The sequence below is a fragment of the Struthio camelus genome, chromosome 17, assembly GCF_040807025.1.
Source record: "Struthio camelus isolate bStrCam1 chromosome 17, bStrCam1.hap1, whole genome shotgun sequence".
Classification (NCBI taxonomy): Eukaryota; Metazoa; Chordata; class Aves; order Struthioniformes; family Struthionidae; genus Struthio; species Struthio camelus.
In genome coordinates, this window is record NC_090958.1 from 5,075,083 (window position 1) to 5,092,080 (window position 16,998).

The following is a 16,998-nucleotide window of genomic DNA, read 5'->3' on the forward strand; positions in this document are numbered from 1 at the left end:
CTTCATCCCAGCACCCTTCATCCCGGCACCCTTCATCCCGGCTCCCTTCATCCCGGCTCCCTTCGTCCCAGCACCCTTCATCCTGGCACCCTTCATCCCAGCACCCTTCATCCCGGCTCCCTTCGTCCCAGCACCCTTCATCCCGGCTCCCTTCATCCCAGCACCCTTCATCCCGGCTCCCTTCATCCCGGCACCCTTCATCCCAGCACCCTTCATCCCAGCACCCTTCATCCCAGCTCCCTTCATCCCGGATCCCTTCATCCCGGCTCCCTTCATCCCAGCACCCTTCATCCCAGCACCCTTCATCCCGGCTCCCTTCATCCCAGCTCCCTTCATCCCGGCTCCCTTCATCCCGGCACCCTTCATCCCAGCACCCTTCATCCTGGATCCCTTCATCCCAGCTCCCTCCATCCCAGCTCCCTTCATCCCGGCACCCTTCATCCCAGCTCCCTTCATCCCAGCACCCTTCATCCCAACACCCTTCATCCCAGCACCCTTCATCCTGGATCCCTTCATCCCAGCTCCCTCCATCCCAGCTCCCTTCATCCCAGCACCCTTCATCCCAGCACCCTTCATCCCAGCACCCTTCATCCCAGCTCCCTTCATCCCAGCACCCTTCATCCCAGCACCCTTCATCCCAGCTCCCTTCATCCCAGCTCCCTTCATCCCAGCACCCTTCATCCTGGCACCCTTCATCCCGGCTCCCTTCATCCCGGCTCCCTTCATCCCGGCACCCTTCATCCCGGCACCCTTCATCCCGGCTCCCTTCATCCTGGCACCCTTCATCCCGGCTCCCTTCATCCCGGCTCCCTTCATCCCAGCACCCTTCATCCCGGCACCCTTCATCCCGGCTCCCTGCATCCCGGTTCCCTTCATCCTGGTTCCCTGCGTCCCGGCTCCCTTCGTCCCAGCACCCTTCATCCCAGCACCCTTCATCCCAGCACCCTTCATCCCGGCTCCCTTCATCCCAGCACCCTTCATCCCAGCACCCTTCATCCCAGCACCCTTCATCCCAGCACCCTTCATCCCGGCACCCTTCATCCCGGCTCCCTTCATCCCAGCACCCTTCATCCCAGCACCCTTCATCCCGGCACCCTTCATCCCAGCACCCTTCATCCCAGCACCCTTCATCCCAGCTCCCTTCATCCCGGATCCCTTCATCCCGGCTCCCTTCATCCCAGCACCCTTCATCCCAGCACCCTTCATCCCGGCTCCCTTCATCCCAGCTCCCTTCATCCCGGCTCCCTTCATCCCAGCACCCTTCATCCCAGCACCCTTCATCCCGGATCCCTTCATCCCAGCTCCCTCCATCCCAGCTCCCTTCATCCCAGCACCCTTCATCCCAGCACCCTTCATCCCAGCACCCTTCATCCCGGCTCCCTTCATCCCGGATCCCTTCATCCCGGATCCCTTCATCCCAGCACCCTTCAGCCCAGCTCCCTTCATCCCAGCACCCTTCATCCCAGCACCCTTCATCCCGGCTCCCTTCATCCCAGCACCCTTCATCCTAGCACCCTTCATCCCAGCTCCCTTCATCCCAGCACCCTTCATCCCAGCACCCTTCATCCCGGCTCCCTTCATCCCAGCACCCTTCATCCCAGCACCCTTCATCCCAGCACCCTTCATCCCGGCTCCCTTCATCCCAGCACCCTTCATCCCGGATCCCTTCATCCCAGCACCCTTCATCCCGGCACCCTTCATCCCGGCACCCTTCATCCCGGCTCCCTTCATCCCAGCTCCCTTCATCCCAGCACCCTTCATCCCCACACGCTTCATCCCAGCTCCCTTCATCCCAGCACCCTTCATCCCAGCACCCTTCATCCCAGCTCCCTTCATCCCAGCTCCCTTCATTTGCACCGTCCCAGGGTTTTTCCCGCAGCACCAAGAGCCCAAGGAGTCCCGAGCAGTTTAGAAATCCCAGTTTTATTTTGCATCGGAAACAACCAAACGGGAAGGGGGAAAAAAACAAAACCAAAACCCAAGGAATGAGAAACAAACCCAAATCGGAACCGATCCGGGGCTCAGTGGATGCTACATACGGGCTCAGGGGGGCGGGGGCGTTTCGGGCGGCCGGGCTGGCAGCGCTGCCGCGGGGGCCAGCGCCGCCTCTTCCCAGCGGCTCCTCTCGAAGTGCGTCAAGCGGAGGGCAGCATCCTCAGCCCCAGTTCGCAGGTGGGGAAAACCGAGGCGCAGCACGGGGCGGGGGGCCGCGACGCCGGCCGCCGCGCGGGGCCGGCACGCGGGGGGCAGGCGGCGGCGGCGGCCAGAGGTCAAATCCAGCCCTTGGGAGCGAAGTCCATGCACACGCTGCCGTCCCAAAAGAGGCAGCGCCTCTCGGGCGTGTTATTGCTTCCGGCGCCGATCCCGCGTGCATCATCGGCAGGGAGAGGACGCGGGCGCTAGCGCGGCGCTGCTTCGCCGCCCGGCGCGGGGGGGCCGACGGGGCGCGGGCTCCATGCACGGTGCATGCACGTTGTTTCGTTTTTGTTTTCTTGTCTTTTTCTGCGGGTTTTTTCTTTTTTAAGTGTTTTTTTTTTAATCGTGTTTCTTGGTTTCTTTCCCGCGTTTTCACGGTTTGCAAACAGCCAGGTGAGTCCAGGCGCGCCGGCGGGGGCTGCTCCGAGCCGCCCCGCGCGCCCGCTCCGTCCGCTGCCGGTTCTTCTCCCCTCCGGGGTGTGTAGAGTTTAAATATATATATATATATATATATTTATTTATATATATATATGACAGTGTTTGTGCCGGGGCGGCCGCCCGGCGGCGGCGGGCCCGGGGCGGGCGCGCTACTTCATGCCGCTGCGCAGCACCTGGTTGGCGGCGATGAGCATGACGCTGATGATGAAGGCGATGGCGAAGGCGCAGATGAGGCTCTTGCGCACGCACGTCTGCCGGATCTGCTGGCTGGAGCAGGCTGCGGGAGCGCCGCGCGGGGCGACGCGGCAGCCCGTCACCACGCCGCCGCCGCCGCCGGGCTCCTGGGGCGGCCCGGGGCGGCCGGCGGCCGGGCGGCCGGCGGGGAAGGGGCCACTCACTCTCCACGTCGACGGGACACTCCTGGGCCGTGCCCAGGTGGCTCTCCTCCTCCGTCATGATGATGTTCTCGATGTCCTTCATGGAGAGGTGCTCGCAGAAGGTCTCGTAGAGCAGCCGCTTCAGCTCGTCCACCGTCAGCTTCTGCATGTCACACTGCGGAAGCGGCAGGGGACGGCGGCCTCGCGCCGGGGACGCCGCCGGGGCTGCCGCCGCCGCGGGGCCGCCCGTGCCGCCCCCAGCACCCTAGGGTGCCCTGGTTTTGGCTGGATTCCCCCCCGCCCCATTGTCGGAGGGGAAGGGACGCTCGCTCCCGCGCCGAGCCCGGGCGCCGGCCGGGGCGCGGGCGCGGGCCGGGCCGGGGGGGGGGGGTTCCTACCTTCCAGAAGACGGTGTCGAAGTCCGTGCCGTGAAACTTCGCCGGGATGCCCGAGGTGGACAGCTTGGGCCCCAGCAGCGTCACGAACTCCTCGAAGTCCACCTGGCCGTCACCTGCGGCAGGCGGCCGTCACCCCCCGGCCCCGACCCCTGCCCGCGGCGGCCCCCGGCGGGGCGGCCCCCGGCGGGCGACACGCGGGGCCCCGGCGGGCTCGGGGCCGCGAGGAAGAGGAGGGGACGGCAGCGCTGGGGACCCCCCCCCACCACCACCACCGCCAGCGCCAGCCCGCGGGATGAATGAACGACCTGTTTCGGGTGGCGGGAGCGCCGGGTGACACCCGGGGGAGCCGAGCGGGCGACGACGACGACGACGACGACGACGATGATGATGGATGAGGTGGGAGGGAGGGGGCGGCGGCCGGGGCCCCGGAGGGCGCGAGGGGCCGGCGGCGGCGGCGCGGGGCCCTACCGTCCATGTCGAGGCGCTGGATGATGACCTCCAGCTCCACCTCGTTGGGCATGTAGCCCAGCGAGCGCATGGCCGTGCCCAGCTCCTGCTTGGAGATGAAGCCGTTGCCGTCGCGGTCGAACACCTTGAAGGCTTCGCGGATCTCTGCGGGGAGGAGAGGGGCTGAGCCCGCCGCCGGCCCCCGCCGCCGGCAGCGCCGGGCTGCACGCCGCTCTCGCCGCCCCGGGCTGTTGGGCTAGTTGATGCCTGCGGCTGCGGGCACACGCGTGCGAGGGGTAGTGTGCACGGGCGTGCGAGGGGTAGTGTGCACGGGTGTGCGAGGGGCTGCGTGCATGCGTGTGCAATGGGTTACGTGCAGGTGACAGGCTGTGTGCACAGGGCTGCATGCACACGTGTGCGAGGGGTGGTGTGCACGTGTGTGCGAGGGGCTGCAAGCATATATGTGCAAGGGGCTACATGCACATGCAGGTGATGGGCTGTGTGCATACGTGTGCGAGGGGCTGCGTGCATGCGTGTGCAACGGGTTATGTGCACGTGCGGGTGATGGGCTGTGTGCTCATGTGTGCACGGGGCTGCGTGCACACGTGTGTGAGGGGCTGTGTGTGTGTGCAGGGGCTGTGCACAACAGGCTGTGTGCATGTGTGACGGGCTGTGTGCACACGTGCGCAATGAGCTGTGTGCACACGCGTGTGCTGGGCCGCGTGCGTGTGGTGGGTTGCGCACGATGGGCTCTGTGCACACATGCACTGCGCTGCGAGCACAGGGCGGTCTGATGCGCTCTGTGTGTGTGCGTGCGTGTGTGTGTGTGTGTGTGTGTGTGTGTGTGTGTGTGTGTGCGTGCGTGTGTGTGTGTGTGTGTGTGTGTGTGTGTGTGTACGCTCACATGTGCTTGTAGCACCTGCGTGTGCAAGAGCGACGCATGTGCCCAATGGGATGCCGTGCAGGCAATCCAGCACGTGCGCGCGCGCACACGCACACACACGCGCACACACACACACACACACACACACACACACTCTGCGGGTGCTGCTGGGTGCCTGGGCGGGTGCAAGCGCTGCCTGCGCGAGCCACCAGCCCCACGCGGGGCCAAGGCGACACCTTCCCCGGGCGGCTTCTGCGCCGGGGCAGCGGCGGGCAGGGAAGGCCTCGGGTGAGAACGGGCCGTGTGACGGGGCCAGGGAGGTGACAGGCGGGTTAGCGGTGCCGCCGGTGCCCACCCAGCCAGCTGCGCCAGCTGCGTGACCCGCCGCGCTCGCCCCGGCCGCGGTGCCCACCGCAGGCGCTGAGCACTGACACGTTCGCCTCACCCCGAGCTGCCTGGCTGCAAACAGCAGGGTGCAAACACAAGCTGCAAGGGGGGTTGATTTTGCGGGGGGGGAGGAGTGGGGTTCGGCCTGCAGCGCCAGGAAGACGAGAGCGAGGAGCCTCAAGGTCCGAGAGGCGGCGGCGGCGGCGGCGGCGGCGGCGGGCAGCTCTGGCAGTCCCGGAGCGGCTGTGCGCGCGCACACATGCGACCACACGCACAGCGCGCGGTGAGGCTGTGCGCCACGCTGCAGGGTGGCTGGGCACACGTGGGTGACCACGCACACGCTGCGGGGAGGCTGTGAGCACCCCCCCCCACCGGCTGCAGCGAGGCTGTACCAACACACACGCTGCAGTGATGCTGTACTTGTGTGTGTACACACACACACACACACACACACTGCAGCGGGGCTGTGCGCCGGCTCTGTGCTGATGCTGTACGTGTCCACGTGCGCGTGTGCACACACACACACTGCAGTGATGCTGTACTTGTGTGTGTACACACACACACTCTCTGCAGTGGGGCTGTGCATCGGCTCTGCGCTGACGCTTTACATGTGCACATGCGTGTGTGCGCACACACACACGCTGCAGTGATGCTGTACTTGTGTGTACACAAACACACACACACTCTGCAGCAGGACTGTGCATCAGCTCTGCACTGACGCCGTACGTATCCACATGTGTGCGCGCACACACACACACGCTGCACTGAGGCTGTACATGGGAACGTGCATGCACACACACTGCACTGAAGCTGTATGTGCGCACACACACTGCAGTGAGGCTGTACATGTGTGCACACACACTCTGCACTGAGGCTGTATATGGCAATGTGCATACACACACTGCAGTGAGGCCGTACATGCGCGCACGCACACGCGCACACACACACACGCACCCCCCGCCCTGCACTGAGGCCGTACATGGGAACGTGCATGCACACCCACGTTGCAGTGAGGCCGTACATGCGTGAGCGCGCACACGCACACCCGCTGCAGCGAGGCCACGCACGTGCACGCATGTGCGCGCACACCCGCAGCAGCAAGGCCGCACACGTGCAGGCGCGCGCCCGCCGCAGCCAGGCTGCCCGCGGGGGCTGCCCGGGTGCACGCGCGGCCCCGCACTGCAGCGAGGCCGCGCACGTGCCCCCGCGCCCGGCCCGGCCGGCGACCCCGCGGCAGCGGCCGAGCCCCGACGGGGACCCCGCGGCGGCTGGGTGCAGCGCGGCCCCCCCGGGGGTGCCGGCGGCGGCGGCCCGCCCGGCCCGCGCTCTCCCGAGCCAGCGACGAGCCCGCGCCCTTGGCCTGCCCTTGGCGCCGGCCCGGGACCCCCCGGGGCAGGGACACGCACCCTCGGGCCGGCGCTGTCGCCTGTCGCCTGCCGCCGGGCGCGGCCGCGGGCGCCGCTGGCACAGGGCGGCGGCGGCGGCGGGGTCGCGCGGGGACCGCCACGCCGCGGGGGGCCCCGGGTGGCCGCCGCCGGCTCCTGCTGTGTCATATCGTGCCAGGCGCGCTGCCCCCGCCGGCCCCGCCGCCCCCCCGCGCCCGCCGCGGCCGCCGAGGCCCCGGGAGCGGCTCGGCGCCGCCCGCTCCTTCCTGCCTTCATTCATCCCTTCGGTCACTCCTGCCCCCCGCCCCCCCCCAGCCCGCTCGCCGGCAGTTTCCCCTCCCCAGCGCTGCCAGCTCCCGGGGCAGCTGCATACGGGACACCCCCCCCGAAAAAAAAAACCATGCACCCCTCCTCCTGCGTGCACCCCCTCTGAAATGTGCACCCTGCTGCTTGCGGGCAACCCCCCCCCCCGGCTGCATGCACCCCCCAAAACCGTGCACCCCCCTCTGCCTGCGTGCACCCCCCCCTCCAAAAAGCGCACGCCCCCCAGCCAGTGCGCACCCCCCCCCGCAACACGCACCCAGTCCCTTGCATGCACACCCCCCCCAAAAAACACGCACCCCCCACCTGCGCGCACCCCGCCACCTGCACGCGCACCCTGACCCGCGCACCCTGTCGCTTGCGCGCACCCAAGATGCGCGCCCTGCTGCTGGTGGCGGGCACACCCCCCCCCCCAAAACGCTCACCCCCGCCACCTGCGCGCAGCCGAGAGGGGCACCCCTCGGCCCGTGTGCACCCCTCCGCCCCCTGCAGCCGCCGTCCCGGTGCCGAGCCCCCGCCGGCCGCCCCCCGCTCACCCTCCAGCTCGTCCTCGGGGATCTCCACGGGGTGCTGCTCGGCGAGGATGTTGGGGATGGTGTAGATCCCCCGGTACATCAACGCCGCCGTCACCGGGTGGAAAGGCATCTTCAGCGCTTCCCAAACCGCCCCCCCGCTCCCGGCTTTAATCCCAAATTTCCGACGAGGCGCCCCGGCCGGGCCAGGGCACTGCTTGCGGAAGTTCACGGCGCCGCTTCCCGCGCCGCTTCCCGCGCCCCCCACCCGCCGGCCGGGGGGGGCTGCGCTGCCGCTCGCTCTCCCTCCTCCTCCTCCTCCTCTTGCTCCGCGGCGGCGGCGAGGCTTCGGGGCAGGTCGTCGGGGCGCGGGCGCCGCGTGGCGGGACGCGCCGGGGCGCCCGAGCGGCGGCAGGCACGGCCGCGGCACGGCCCGGCGCCTCCGCCTAAGCCCGCGCGGCGGCCGTCGGGGCGCCGGGGCTCGCCATGCCGCTGCGGCCGGGCCGGCAGCCGGAGCGCCCGCGTCCCTCCGGCACCGCCGCCGCCGGCGACGCTCGGAGCCCCCGGCGCGCCGCCGCGCCGCCCCGTCCTCCCGGCGTGGCGAGGGCCGGCGGCCGGGCAAGGCGGGGGGGGCCCTGCTTCTCCTTCCTCCTCCTCCTCCTCCTCCTCGCCGGCCGCCGCGTCGGCTTTGCGCTAAGTTTCCCGGGCAGGACTCGCGCTCCAGACTTGCTCGCCCGGCTTTTCCCTCGCCTCTGTGCAGCGGCGCCTGCCTCGCGCCGCCCGCACGTACCGTACACACATGCTCCCCCCACTGCCGAGCGAATGAACATCCCAGCGGCGAAAAACCGGAAAGGAGAAAGGAGCCGGAGGCAGCGGCAGCGCAGGCCAGGGGGCTGCGGGACCCCTCGCCCCGCCGCCCGCCGGGGCGCAAGCGATGCTCTGCCCGTGCCGTCCGGCCCGGCCGGGCCCCCATCCCGCGCCGGGAACGGGAGAGGCGCCGGCGGCCGCCCTCCGCTCCTGTCCCGGCTCAGCCAGCGACCAAAGCGGGCGCTTTGGCACCCCGTTTCCCTAGGCCCGCCATTCATTTCTGCACGCGGGGTTTGCAAACCCCTCGTGGCCAGACCCCGGGGCGACGGGACGCGGCAGGACCCTTGCCGGCCGCTGCCCACCTGCCCCCGCGGGAAAATCGGGTGCAGGAAAAGCCCCCGGGAGCAAAGCCGAGCTGGGAGCGAAGCCCCCCCCCCCCCCCAGCCCCAGCCCCTTTGCCAATTAGCCCCTTCCTCCTCCCAAGCTCTGATTACGTTTTTCCAACTTAGTTCTCACTGTGGCATGGGTTAGGGGCGGCTCGGGGCGCTTCCCGGGGCATCGCCCTGGGTGGCCGGCGGCCTCGCGGGCGCCGCTGGGGTCAATCCCGGGCCGGATTCGGGGCCTCTCTCCTCCCCAGTCCTGCTTTCCTCTTTAAGGCCCTTTTTTCTCCTGCCGGACAGGCCGGGTGCAATAAAGGTTCGGGTGCCTCCAGAAGCGGGTGACAGCAGGATCCCAGCCGGGGTGGGGGGGACAAGGGTGCCGGTGGCCCCGGGGGCACCTCGACGCCCGTCCCCTGCCGGAGCCACTTGGAAAAGTCAGCAGGTCCCCGCTGGGCGCTCTGCTCCTTTGCAGTTATTTACCAGGCGGATTGGCAGCCTCACCGGGGCAGCGGCAGCCCCTCACCGTGGCGTCGGGCGCCGCCGGGGCTCCAGCCGCCCGTCTCCGGGCAGCTCGCGGCACGAGCGCCTGCCGGCCTGCGCTGCATGGATTCTCTGCTGTCTAATAGCGCGGCTGAGCTCAGAGGAGGGCCTGTCCCTGAGGAGAGCGACGCTAATTTGGGGTTTCCCACCTCACCCCAGTGTGCCTGGCACGGGAAACCTGCCGCCGTTGCCGACCAGGAGAAACCAGCAAAGAACAAGAAAGAAAGAAGAAGGAAGGAAAATGAGCCTTATGATTGAAAGATCTCCTCCTTTTCTCCTCGCTGATCGCTCTTCCCCTAGGCATTAATGGAGTTCCCCTCCCATCAATTCACCCTTTGCCCATCCGAGGCGCCGGGCTGAAAACTCATTAGTTCCTAAAGTCAAAAGCAAATCACCAACGAAATCCTGCAGAAATGAAACGCCGGCAGCTTTGCGGCGGTTCCCCCGCCCCGGCACGGCCGCGCTGCCTCCGTCCCCGCAGCCCTCTCCCGCACCGCGCTCCCCGCGCGGGAACGGGACGTGGCCGCGGCCGAAGCGACGTTCTCTCTAAACGAGATTTAGACAGTGGCTTAATTACATTTTAAATCCAGGTCGTTGGTTTTTTTCCTTGGGTCTAGTTAGCAAAGGGGGCCCGGCGCCTCCTCCCAGCGCAGGAGCCTGTCCGCCCTCACGCGCAGCGAGTCCCTCCAATCTCAGTTTCTCACCGCGCTCCCGGCCGCGGGACCCCGACGGACGGACAGATGGACGGAGCCTTTGGCCTCCCCCTTGCCGTCAGTAATTTCAGCCTAAGAAGCTCGCAATAGCTGGCGGATTTATAAACCCGCCGCGCTCTCCGCCGCTCCGGCCTCTCTCGCCGTCGGCACACACGCAGATTTTTCTCTCCATAATTATTTTGGTGTTTCATCGGGGCTTTCGGCCAGCCTGGCCAGCAGGTAAATGTCACCTCTCTCCACTTTCCTCCTCGTCTCTCCCGTCTCCCCCCGAAAGCGCCGTCCCCCTGACATTGGCCACCGGTGGGTCAGCACGTTAATTAGCCGACCCTGGTAACGAGCGGGAGGCAGGAGACCCAGCGCCTTGTGCATTATCTGCATCCGGGTGGCGGGACGGCTGCCTTGCCTCCCTCAACACCTCTTTTTACCAGCTTTGCCTGACTCCTTAGTCACTCAAACATCAACGTCTTTATTTCTTTTTTGTTTAAGGAAGATTGAAAAAAAATACATAAAACCATAAAAAACATGCTGGCACAGAGACGGTTCTGATTTATCTCTAATTTAATCTTCACCTCCTTATTTATTAATGAGCCTGCTTTCTCCAGCTCATTTTCATGCTCCCCTGGCAGAGCTGTAAATGCCCTTCTAATTCCCTGCTGTCCCTCTGCTGAGCAGGAACTCATCCTGCTTTATTTCTTCCCTGCCCTTATCTTATCTTGCCAACTTAATTTGACTACAGATTTGCAAGACGCGTGTCTTCCACGTTTCCATAGTCAAATTCCCAGTTCTCCCTGCAGAGGAGAGAGCAAGCGGAAGCCGCCTAGTCTGGTCCACAAACGCTTTCCAATAGCAAAGGATGGGGATCAAACAGGGAAACCCTGCAGGGACAGGGATCGGATGGGGAAATCCCACAGGGATGGGGATCGGATGGGGGAAACCTGTCAGCGATGGGAATCGGATGGGGAAATCCCGCAGGGATGAGGATCGGATGGGGAAACCCATCAGGGATGGGGATCGGATGGGGGAAACCTGTCAGCGATGGGAATCGGATGGGGAAATCCTGCAGGGATGAGGATCGGATGGGGGAACCCATCAGGGATGGGGATCGGATGGGGGAAACCTGTCAGCGATGGGAATCGGATGGGGAAATCCTGCAGGGATGAGGATCGGATGGGGGAACCCATCAGGGATGGGGATCGGATGGGGATGGTCCTCTGCGATATCACCTCCATGATCCCGAATGGACAGAGGGGGACATGAGCGGCCGTCATCAAGGGTCACATCATTTTACATTTCCTCACTGGCACCAAGCTCTGCAGGGCACTGGAGGCAAGTTCAACATCAGGCACGTTCTGATAAGAGCATTATATATATTTTTTTTTCTGATGCATTTGATTCTTTCTTGCTGCCAACCCCTGGTGCCACGGCGATGGCCCCCGGCGGCGGACACCAGCCCCGTGCAGCCAGCGCCGTGGCGGGATGGGGCCTCCTGGGGCTGTGGCTGCAATCGCCAGCCGCTTCCTGCAGAGCAGCCTGCGTGCAATTCAATTATTTTTAATTACGCCGGGAGTTTGCCGTTGCTGAAGTGCATTCCCGGTGCAGGTCACGCCAGGGCTCCCAAAAGCCAGGTCGACGTCCCCAAAGAAGCCGCCACCGTCGCGTTGGTGTCCCCGAGGACCTCGCTGGCAGCCCCGCGGCGCTCAGCGTGTGCCGGCTCCGGTGCTAGAGAAAGGATCGGGTGTCCCGCGGCCCCAGCGATGGGGGAATGCCAGCCCCGGCCCCACGTCGGCGGGCCATGGGCCGTCTCTGGGACAGTGGCGGCAAGGGTCTCCACCCCCCCGAGTCTCGTGTCCATCAAGGCTGGCGTGGGCTAGACACCACCGCCTGCTCGCTCCTCTCTGTCCCCCTGAGAGCCCTGCACCCCCAGGGCAGCAGCTCCCGGGCAGCGTCCACTCCCAAGTCCATCATGCAGTCCTGCACCCACCACATGGTCTTGTACCCCACTGCATGGTCCTGCACCCCACTGCATGGTCCTGCAGCCTGCCATACAGTCCTGCACCCCACTGCATGGTCCTGTAGCCTGCCATGCAGTCCTGCACCCCACTGCATGGTCCTGCACCCCACCGCATGGTCCTGCAGCCTGCCATACAGTCCTGCACCCCACTGCATGGTCCTGTAGCCTGCCATGCAGTCCTGCACCCCACTGCATGGTCCTGCACCCCACCGCATGGTCCTGCAGCCTGCCATACAGTCCTGCACCCCACTGCATGGTCCTGTAGCCTGCCATGCAGTCCTGCACCCCACTGCATGGTCCTGCACCCCACCGCATGGTCCTGCAGCCTGCCATACAGTCCTGCACCCCACTGCATGGTCCTGCACCCCACTGCATGGTCCTGCACCCCACCACATGGTACTGCAGCCTGCCATACAGTCCTGCACCCCACTGCATGGTCCTGCACCCCACTGCACAGTCCAGCACCCTGCCAGACAGTCCGGCACCCCATCACAAGGTCCTGCACCAAACCGTGCAATCCTGCACCCCACCACATGGCCTTGCACTCGGCCACAGGGTCCCGCATCCCCCTGCGCGGTCCTGCACCCCGCCTCAAGATGCACTGCCAAACCACACGATCCTGCACACTGCTGCGTGGGCCCGCACTGAATCACGTGGCCCCACACCCCATCGTGGGGTGCACCCCACCATGCCATCCTGCACCCACAGTGTGGTCCTACACCCCACTGCATGGTCCTGTACCCCACTACATGGTTTTGAACCTCACTACATGGTCCTGCACCCCACCACACAGTCCTGCATCGAACTTGCACCCCATTGCATGGTCCTGCACCCTGTTGCATGGTCCTGCACCTACCCCATGGCCCTGCAACCCGCTGCGTGCGCCCGCCGCGGGGCCGGGCAGGGCTGCCGTGGGGCTCCCCAGCGGCAGGCAGCGCCACATCCCGAGAAAGGCCGTGGGGCCGGGCAGAGCGTGCGCCGCCGCGCGCCCAGGGCTGGATGCGCTGCGGCCAGAGCGGGGGGCGAGAAGGGAGCCACTGCCCCGGTTTCCTTCCTTCCCTCCTTTGGCTTTTAGAGGGGCCGGGGTTGGTGCCCTCCCTGCAGAACACGGCAAGCGCTTGGCGGAGGAGCCCGGCGAGCCGCCCGCGGGTTCCCGTCCCTGGGTTCCCATCCGCAGGTTCCCATCCCCGGGTTCCCATCCATGGGTTCCCGTCCCCGGGTTCCCATCCCCGGGTTCCCATCCCTGGGTTCCCGTCCCCGGGTTCCCATCCCTGGGTTCCCATCCCCGGGTTCCCGCCCGCGGGTTCCCGTCCCTGGGTTCCCATCCGCGGGTTCCCGTCCCCGGGTTCCCGCCCGCGGGTTCCCGTCCCCGGGTTCCCATCCCTGGGTTCCCATCCCCGGGTTCCCATCCATGGGTTCCCGTCCCCGGGTTCCCATCCGCGGGTTCCCATCCCTGGGTTCCCATCCGCGGGTTCCCGTCCCCGGGTTCCCGCCCGCAGGTTCCCGTCCCCGGGTTCCCGTCCCCGGGTTCCCATCCCTGGGTTCCCGTCCCCGGGTTCCCGTCCCCGGGTTCCCATCCGCAGGTTCCCGTCCCTGGGTTCCCGTCCCCGGGTTCCCATCCCTGGGTTCCCGTCCCCGGGTTCCCGTCCCTGGGTTCCCGTCCCCGGGTTCCCATCCCTGGGTTCCCGTCCCCGGGTTCCCATCCGCGGGTTCCCGTCCCTGGGTTCCCATCCGCAGGTTCCCGTCCCCGGGTTCCCATCCCTGGGTTCCCGTCCCCGGGTTCCCATCCGCAGGTTCCCGTCCCTGGGTTCCCATCCGCGGGTTCCCGTCCCTGGGTTCCCATCCGCGGGTTCCCGTCCCCGGGTTCCCATCCCTGGGTTCCCGTCCCCGGGTTCCCGTCCCCGGGTTCCCATCCATGGGTTCCCGTCCCCGGGTTCCTGCCCGCGGGTTCCCATCCCTGGGTTCCCATCCGCGGGTTCCCGTCCCCGGGTTCCCATCCCTGGGTTCCCGTCCCCGGGTTCCCGTCCCCGGGTTCCCATCCATGGGTTCCCGTCCCCGGGTTCCTGCCCGCGGGTTCCCATCCCCGGGTTCCCATCCGCGGGTTCCCGTCCCCGGGTTCCCATCCCTGGGTTCCCGTCCCCGGGTTCCCGTCCCCGGGTTCCCATCCATGGGTTCCCGTCCCCGGGTTCCCGTCCCTGGGTTCCCATCCCTGGGTTCCCGTCCCTGGGTTCCCATCCGCGGGTTCCCGTCCCCGGGTTCCCATCCCTGGGTTCCCGTCCCCGGGTTCCCGTCCCCGGGTTCCCATCCATGGGTTCCCGTCCCCGGGTTCCTGCCCGCGGGTTCCCATCCCCGGGTTCCCATCCGCGGGTTCCCGTCCCCGGGTTCCCATCCCTGGGTTCCCGTCCCCGGGTTCCCGTCCCCGGGTTCCCATCCATGGGTTCCCGTCCCCGGGTTCCCGTCCCCGGGTTCCCATCCCTGGGTTCCCGTCCCCGGGTTCCCGTCCCCGGGTTCCCATCCCTGGGTTCCCGTCCCCGGGTTCCCATCCCCGGGTTCCCATCCCTGGGTTCCCGTCCCCGGGTTCCTGTCCCCGGGTTCCCATCCATGGGTTCCCGTCCCCGGGTTCCCATCCCTGGGTTCCCATCCGCGGGTTCCCGTCCCCGAGTTCCTGCCCGCTGGCCCCGAGAGGTCAGCGCTCATGGCAGGGCCACGGGCTTTCTCTGTTACGGTGTCCGTATGGTCTCCCTCGCGTTGCTGCCGCAGCTGGGAAGCCCGCAGCCCTCGGCTCGCTTTGGGCTTTCAACAGCAGCCGCCAGTCAAGGGCGCGCGGGGCGGCGGGGGAGATGCACCGAGCTCGCCAGGTCTCTGCCGCCAGAGCAACACCTTGTCCCGCTCTCGCCGCTGCTCCTCTCTAGCCTCCTTCTCCCGTTTTAAGCTGAGCCTTTTCCTCCCTTTTCCTCCTCGAAGGCAAGGGGCAGAGAGGAATAAAAGGCAGTGAACGGGCCGGAGCGTGGGAGGGAGCGAGGCAGAGAAAGGCCGGGGATGGCGGCGCGCGCCGGGTGGCCAGCCGATGCCACCGCCCCGGCGTGCCGCGCACCCCCACTGCCGCCCGGTGCCTTTTTTGGTGGCGCTCCTGCCAAATATAAAACAGCGGCCCGTGGGCGCACATACCTTTAGCACGCGCGCATCTACTGCGCAAATGCGTCATCCTCGTGCAAATGCCGCTACCCTGTGCAAATGCACTGCCCTCGTGCGAACGCCATCGCCCGTGCACGCACGCTCCTTCCCACGGCACGCGTGCAGACACTGCGGGACGTGCCCGTGTGACCGTGTCCCCCGGTGACACCGTGCCCCGAAATGCTGGGCGCGGGGGGGGTGGCAGCGGGGCCGGGCACGGGGCCCCGGCGCTGGAGCTGGCAGCGTTAACTATGCGAGCCAGCAGCACGGCGAGAATATCAAGTGGGAGCATGGGGGTGGCTGTGGGGACAGGGGGACACCCGGCATATGGGGACATGCAGCCCCCAGGGACACCTGGTACACGGGGACACGCGACCCCCCCTGGGGACACCTGGCACATGGCCCCATGACCTCTGGGGGTACCCAGCACATGAGGGCACCCGGCGACCCCCTGGGGACACCTGGCACACGGGGCCCTGCCACCCCCAGGGACATGGGGACACTCAGCACATGGGGCCTGCAACCCCCTGGGGACATGGGGACATCCAGCACATGGGGACACCTGGCACATGGGGACATGTGACCACCCAGAGACACCTGGCACACAAGGCCTTGTGACCCCCTGGGGACATGGGGACACCTGGCACACAGGGACACCGGGACACCCAGCACATGGGGCCCTGTCATCCCCAGGGACACGGGGACACCCCCTCACACCACCGCTCCGGGGTCGCCCGGCTGGCCACGGAATTGAGTGCATGAAAAATGGGGAAAAAAATAGAAATTCCCTCGGGAAAACATTGGAATTGCGCCGGTTTGGCACTGCTGGGAGAGCAAGACACGGGGCCGCCATCGGCCCGGAGCTCCAGCGGGCCGGGAGCGCGCGGGCGCACGCGCCGGGCTGGGAGCGCGCGATACCGTGGGCGTGCGGGGCTGCCAGTGTGCGACACCAGGAGCATGCAGTGCTGTGAGTGTGCAAGGCTGGGAGCGGGCAGGCCTGCAAGTGCGCAACAGTGTGCGTGTCGGGGTGGCAAGTGTGCAATGGTGTGCATGCGCAGGGCTGCCAGTGTGCGATGCTGGGAGTGTGCAGCATTGCAAGTGTGCAATGCTGTGCATGTGCAACGCTGGGAGTGTGCAACGCTGGGAGTGTGCAATGCTGTGCGTGTGCAACGCTGGGAGTGTACAATGCTGTGCACGTGCAATGCTGTGCGTGTGCAACGCTGGGAGTGTGCAACGCTGGGAGTGTGCAATGCTGTGCGTGTGCAATGCTGTGCGTGTGCAACGCTGGGAGTGTGCAATGCTGTGCGTGTGCAGTGCTGTGCGTGTGCAACGCTGGGAGTGTGCAATGCTGTGCGTGTGCAACGCTGGGAGTGTGCAATGCTGGGAGTGTGCAATGCTGTGCGTGTGCAACGCTGGGAGTGTGCAACGCTGTGCGTGTGCAATGCTGTGCGTGTGCAATGCTGGGAGCGTGCCGGGCTGCGAGAACACCGAGCAGGAGAAGCTGGGCCAGCGCCAGCAGCGCAGCCGGCAGCGCCTGGCACCGAGTGCGGCCAGGCCACCCTCAGGGTCCCAGCGGCCCCAGCCTGGGGTCACACCATGCTCAGCGCCGACGCCTGGCCCCATCCTGCCAGGCAGGGTGGCCCGTGCCGCCGGCAGGCTCAGGAAGTCGCCCTTGCACCCCGGTCACCCCCTTCGCAGGGCTCGGGGCGCGGGCGACGCTGGCCTAGCCCGCGTCGGCAGGGACGAGCGGGACCCCCCGCGTCGGAGCCATCATAGCTGCTCCTACGGCCTTTCCCTACGGAGCCGCAAAGGGCTTCTTGGCCCCGTTTCCCGGCTAAACTCCCCCAAATTGCGGCTCTTCCTCCTCCGTGGGCCCTGGGCGCCGCTGCATTATTCATAGCGGCGGCGGCTGCCGCTCCGGTGCCGCGTTTGATCCCGGGAAATCAGGTCACCCCCCGCCTCCCCCCTGCTCCCGCTGCCGTTTTTTATGGAGCAGCCCCGAAATCTCCCACTTTCCGCACGGGCGGCC

At 66.9% G+C, this 16,998-nt stretch overlaps 1 protein-coding gene across 2 annotated transcripts; it reads right to left on the reverse strand.

The window, feature by feature from the left end:
• Positions 1–1,921: 1,921 nt before the first annotated feature.
• CABP7 (calcium binding protein 7) lies at positions 1,922–7,699 on the reverse strand. 2 transcript variants are annotated; one of them, XM_068911373.1, is made up of 5 exons: positions 7,369–7,699; positions 3,878–4,021; positions 3,410–3,522; positions 3,033–3,174; positions 1,922–2,911 (listed from the first exon to the last, which is right to left on the reverse strand). In XM_068911373.1, the coding sequence occupies exons 1-5, from the start codon at positions 7,475–7,477 to the stop codon at positions 2,784–2,786; spliced, it is 636 nt and encodes a 211-aa protein (XP_068767474.1). In that variant the 5' UTR covers positions 7,478–7,699; the 3' UTR covers positions 1,922–2,783. The 2 variants fall into 2 exon arrangements, with proteins under 2 accessions (XP_068767474.1, XP_068767473.1); XM_068911372.1 differs by having other exon boundaries at positions 3,033–3,186.
• Between the last annotated feature and the right edge of the window lie 9,299 nt (positions 7,700–16,998).

What these genes read in the sequence shown, in the direction of transcription:
- CABP7 (XM_068911372.1), bottom strand. Translation starts at nt 7,477, where the DNA reads ATGCCTTTCCACCCGGTGACGGCGGCGTTGATGTACCGGGGGATCTAC. An exon ending in CCCCGAGGACGAGCTGGAGG is followed by an intron (nt 4,022 to 7,368) that starts GTGAGCGGGGGG and finishes TCCTCCCCGCAG; the next exon opens with AGATCCGCGAAGCCTTCAAG. An exon ending in GTGTCCCGTCGACGTGGAGA is followed by an intron (nt 2,912 to 3,032) that starts GTGAGTGGCCCC and finishes GCGCTCCCGCAG; the next exon opens with CCTGCTCCAGCCAGCAGATC.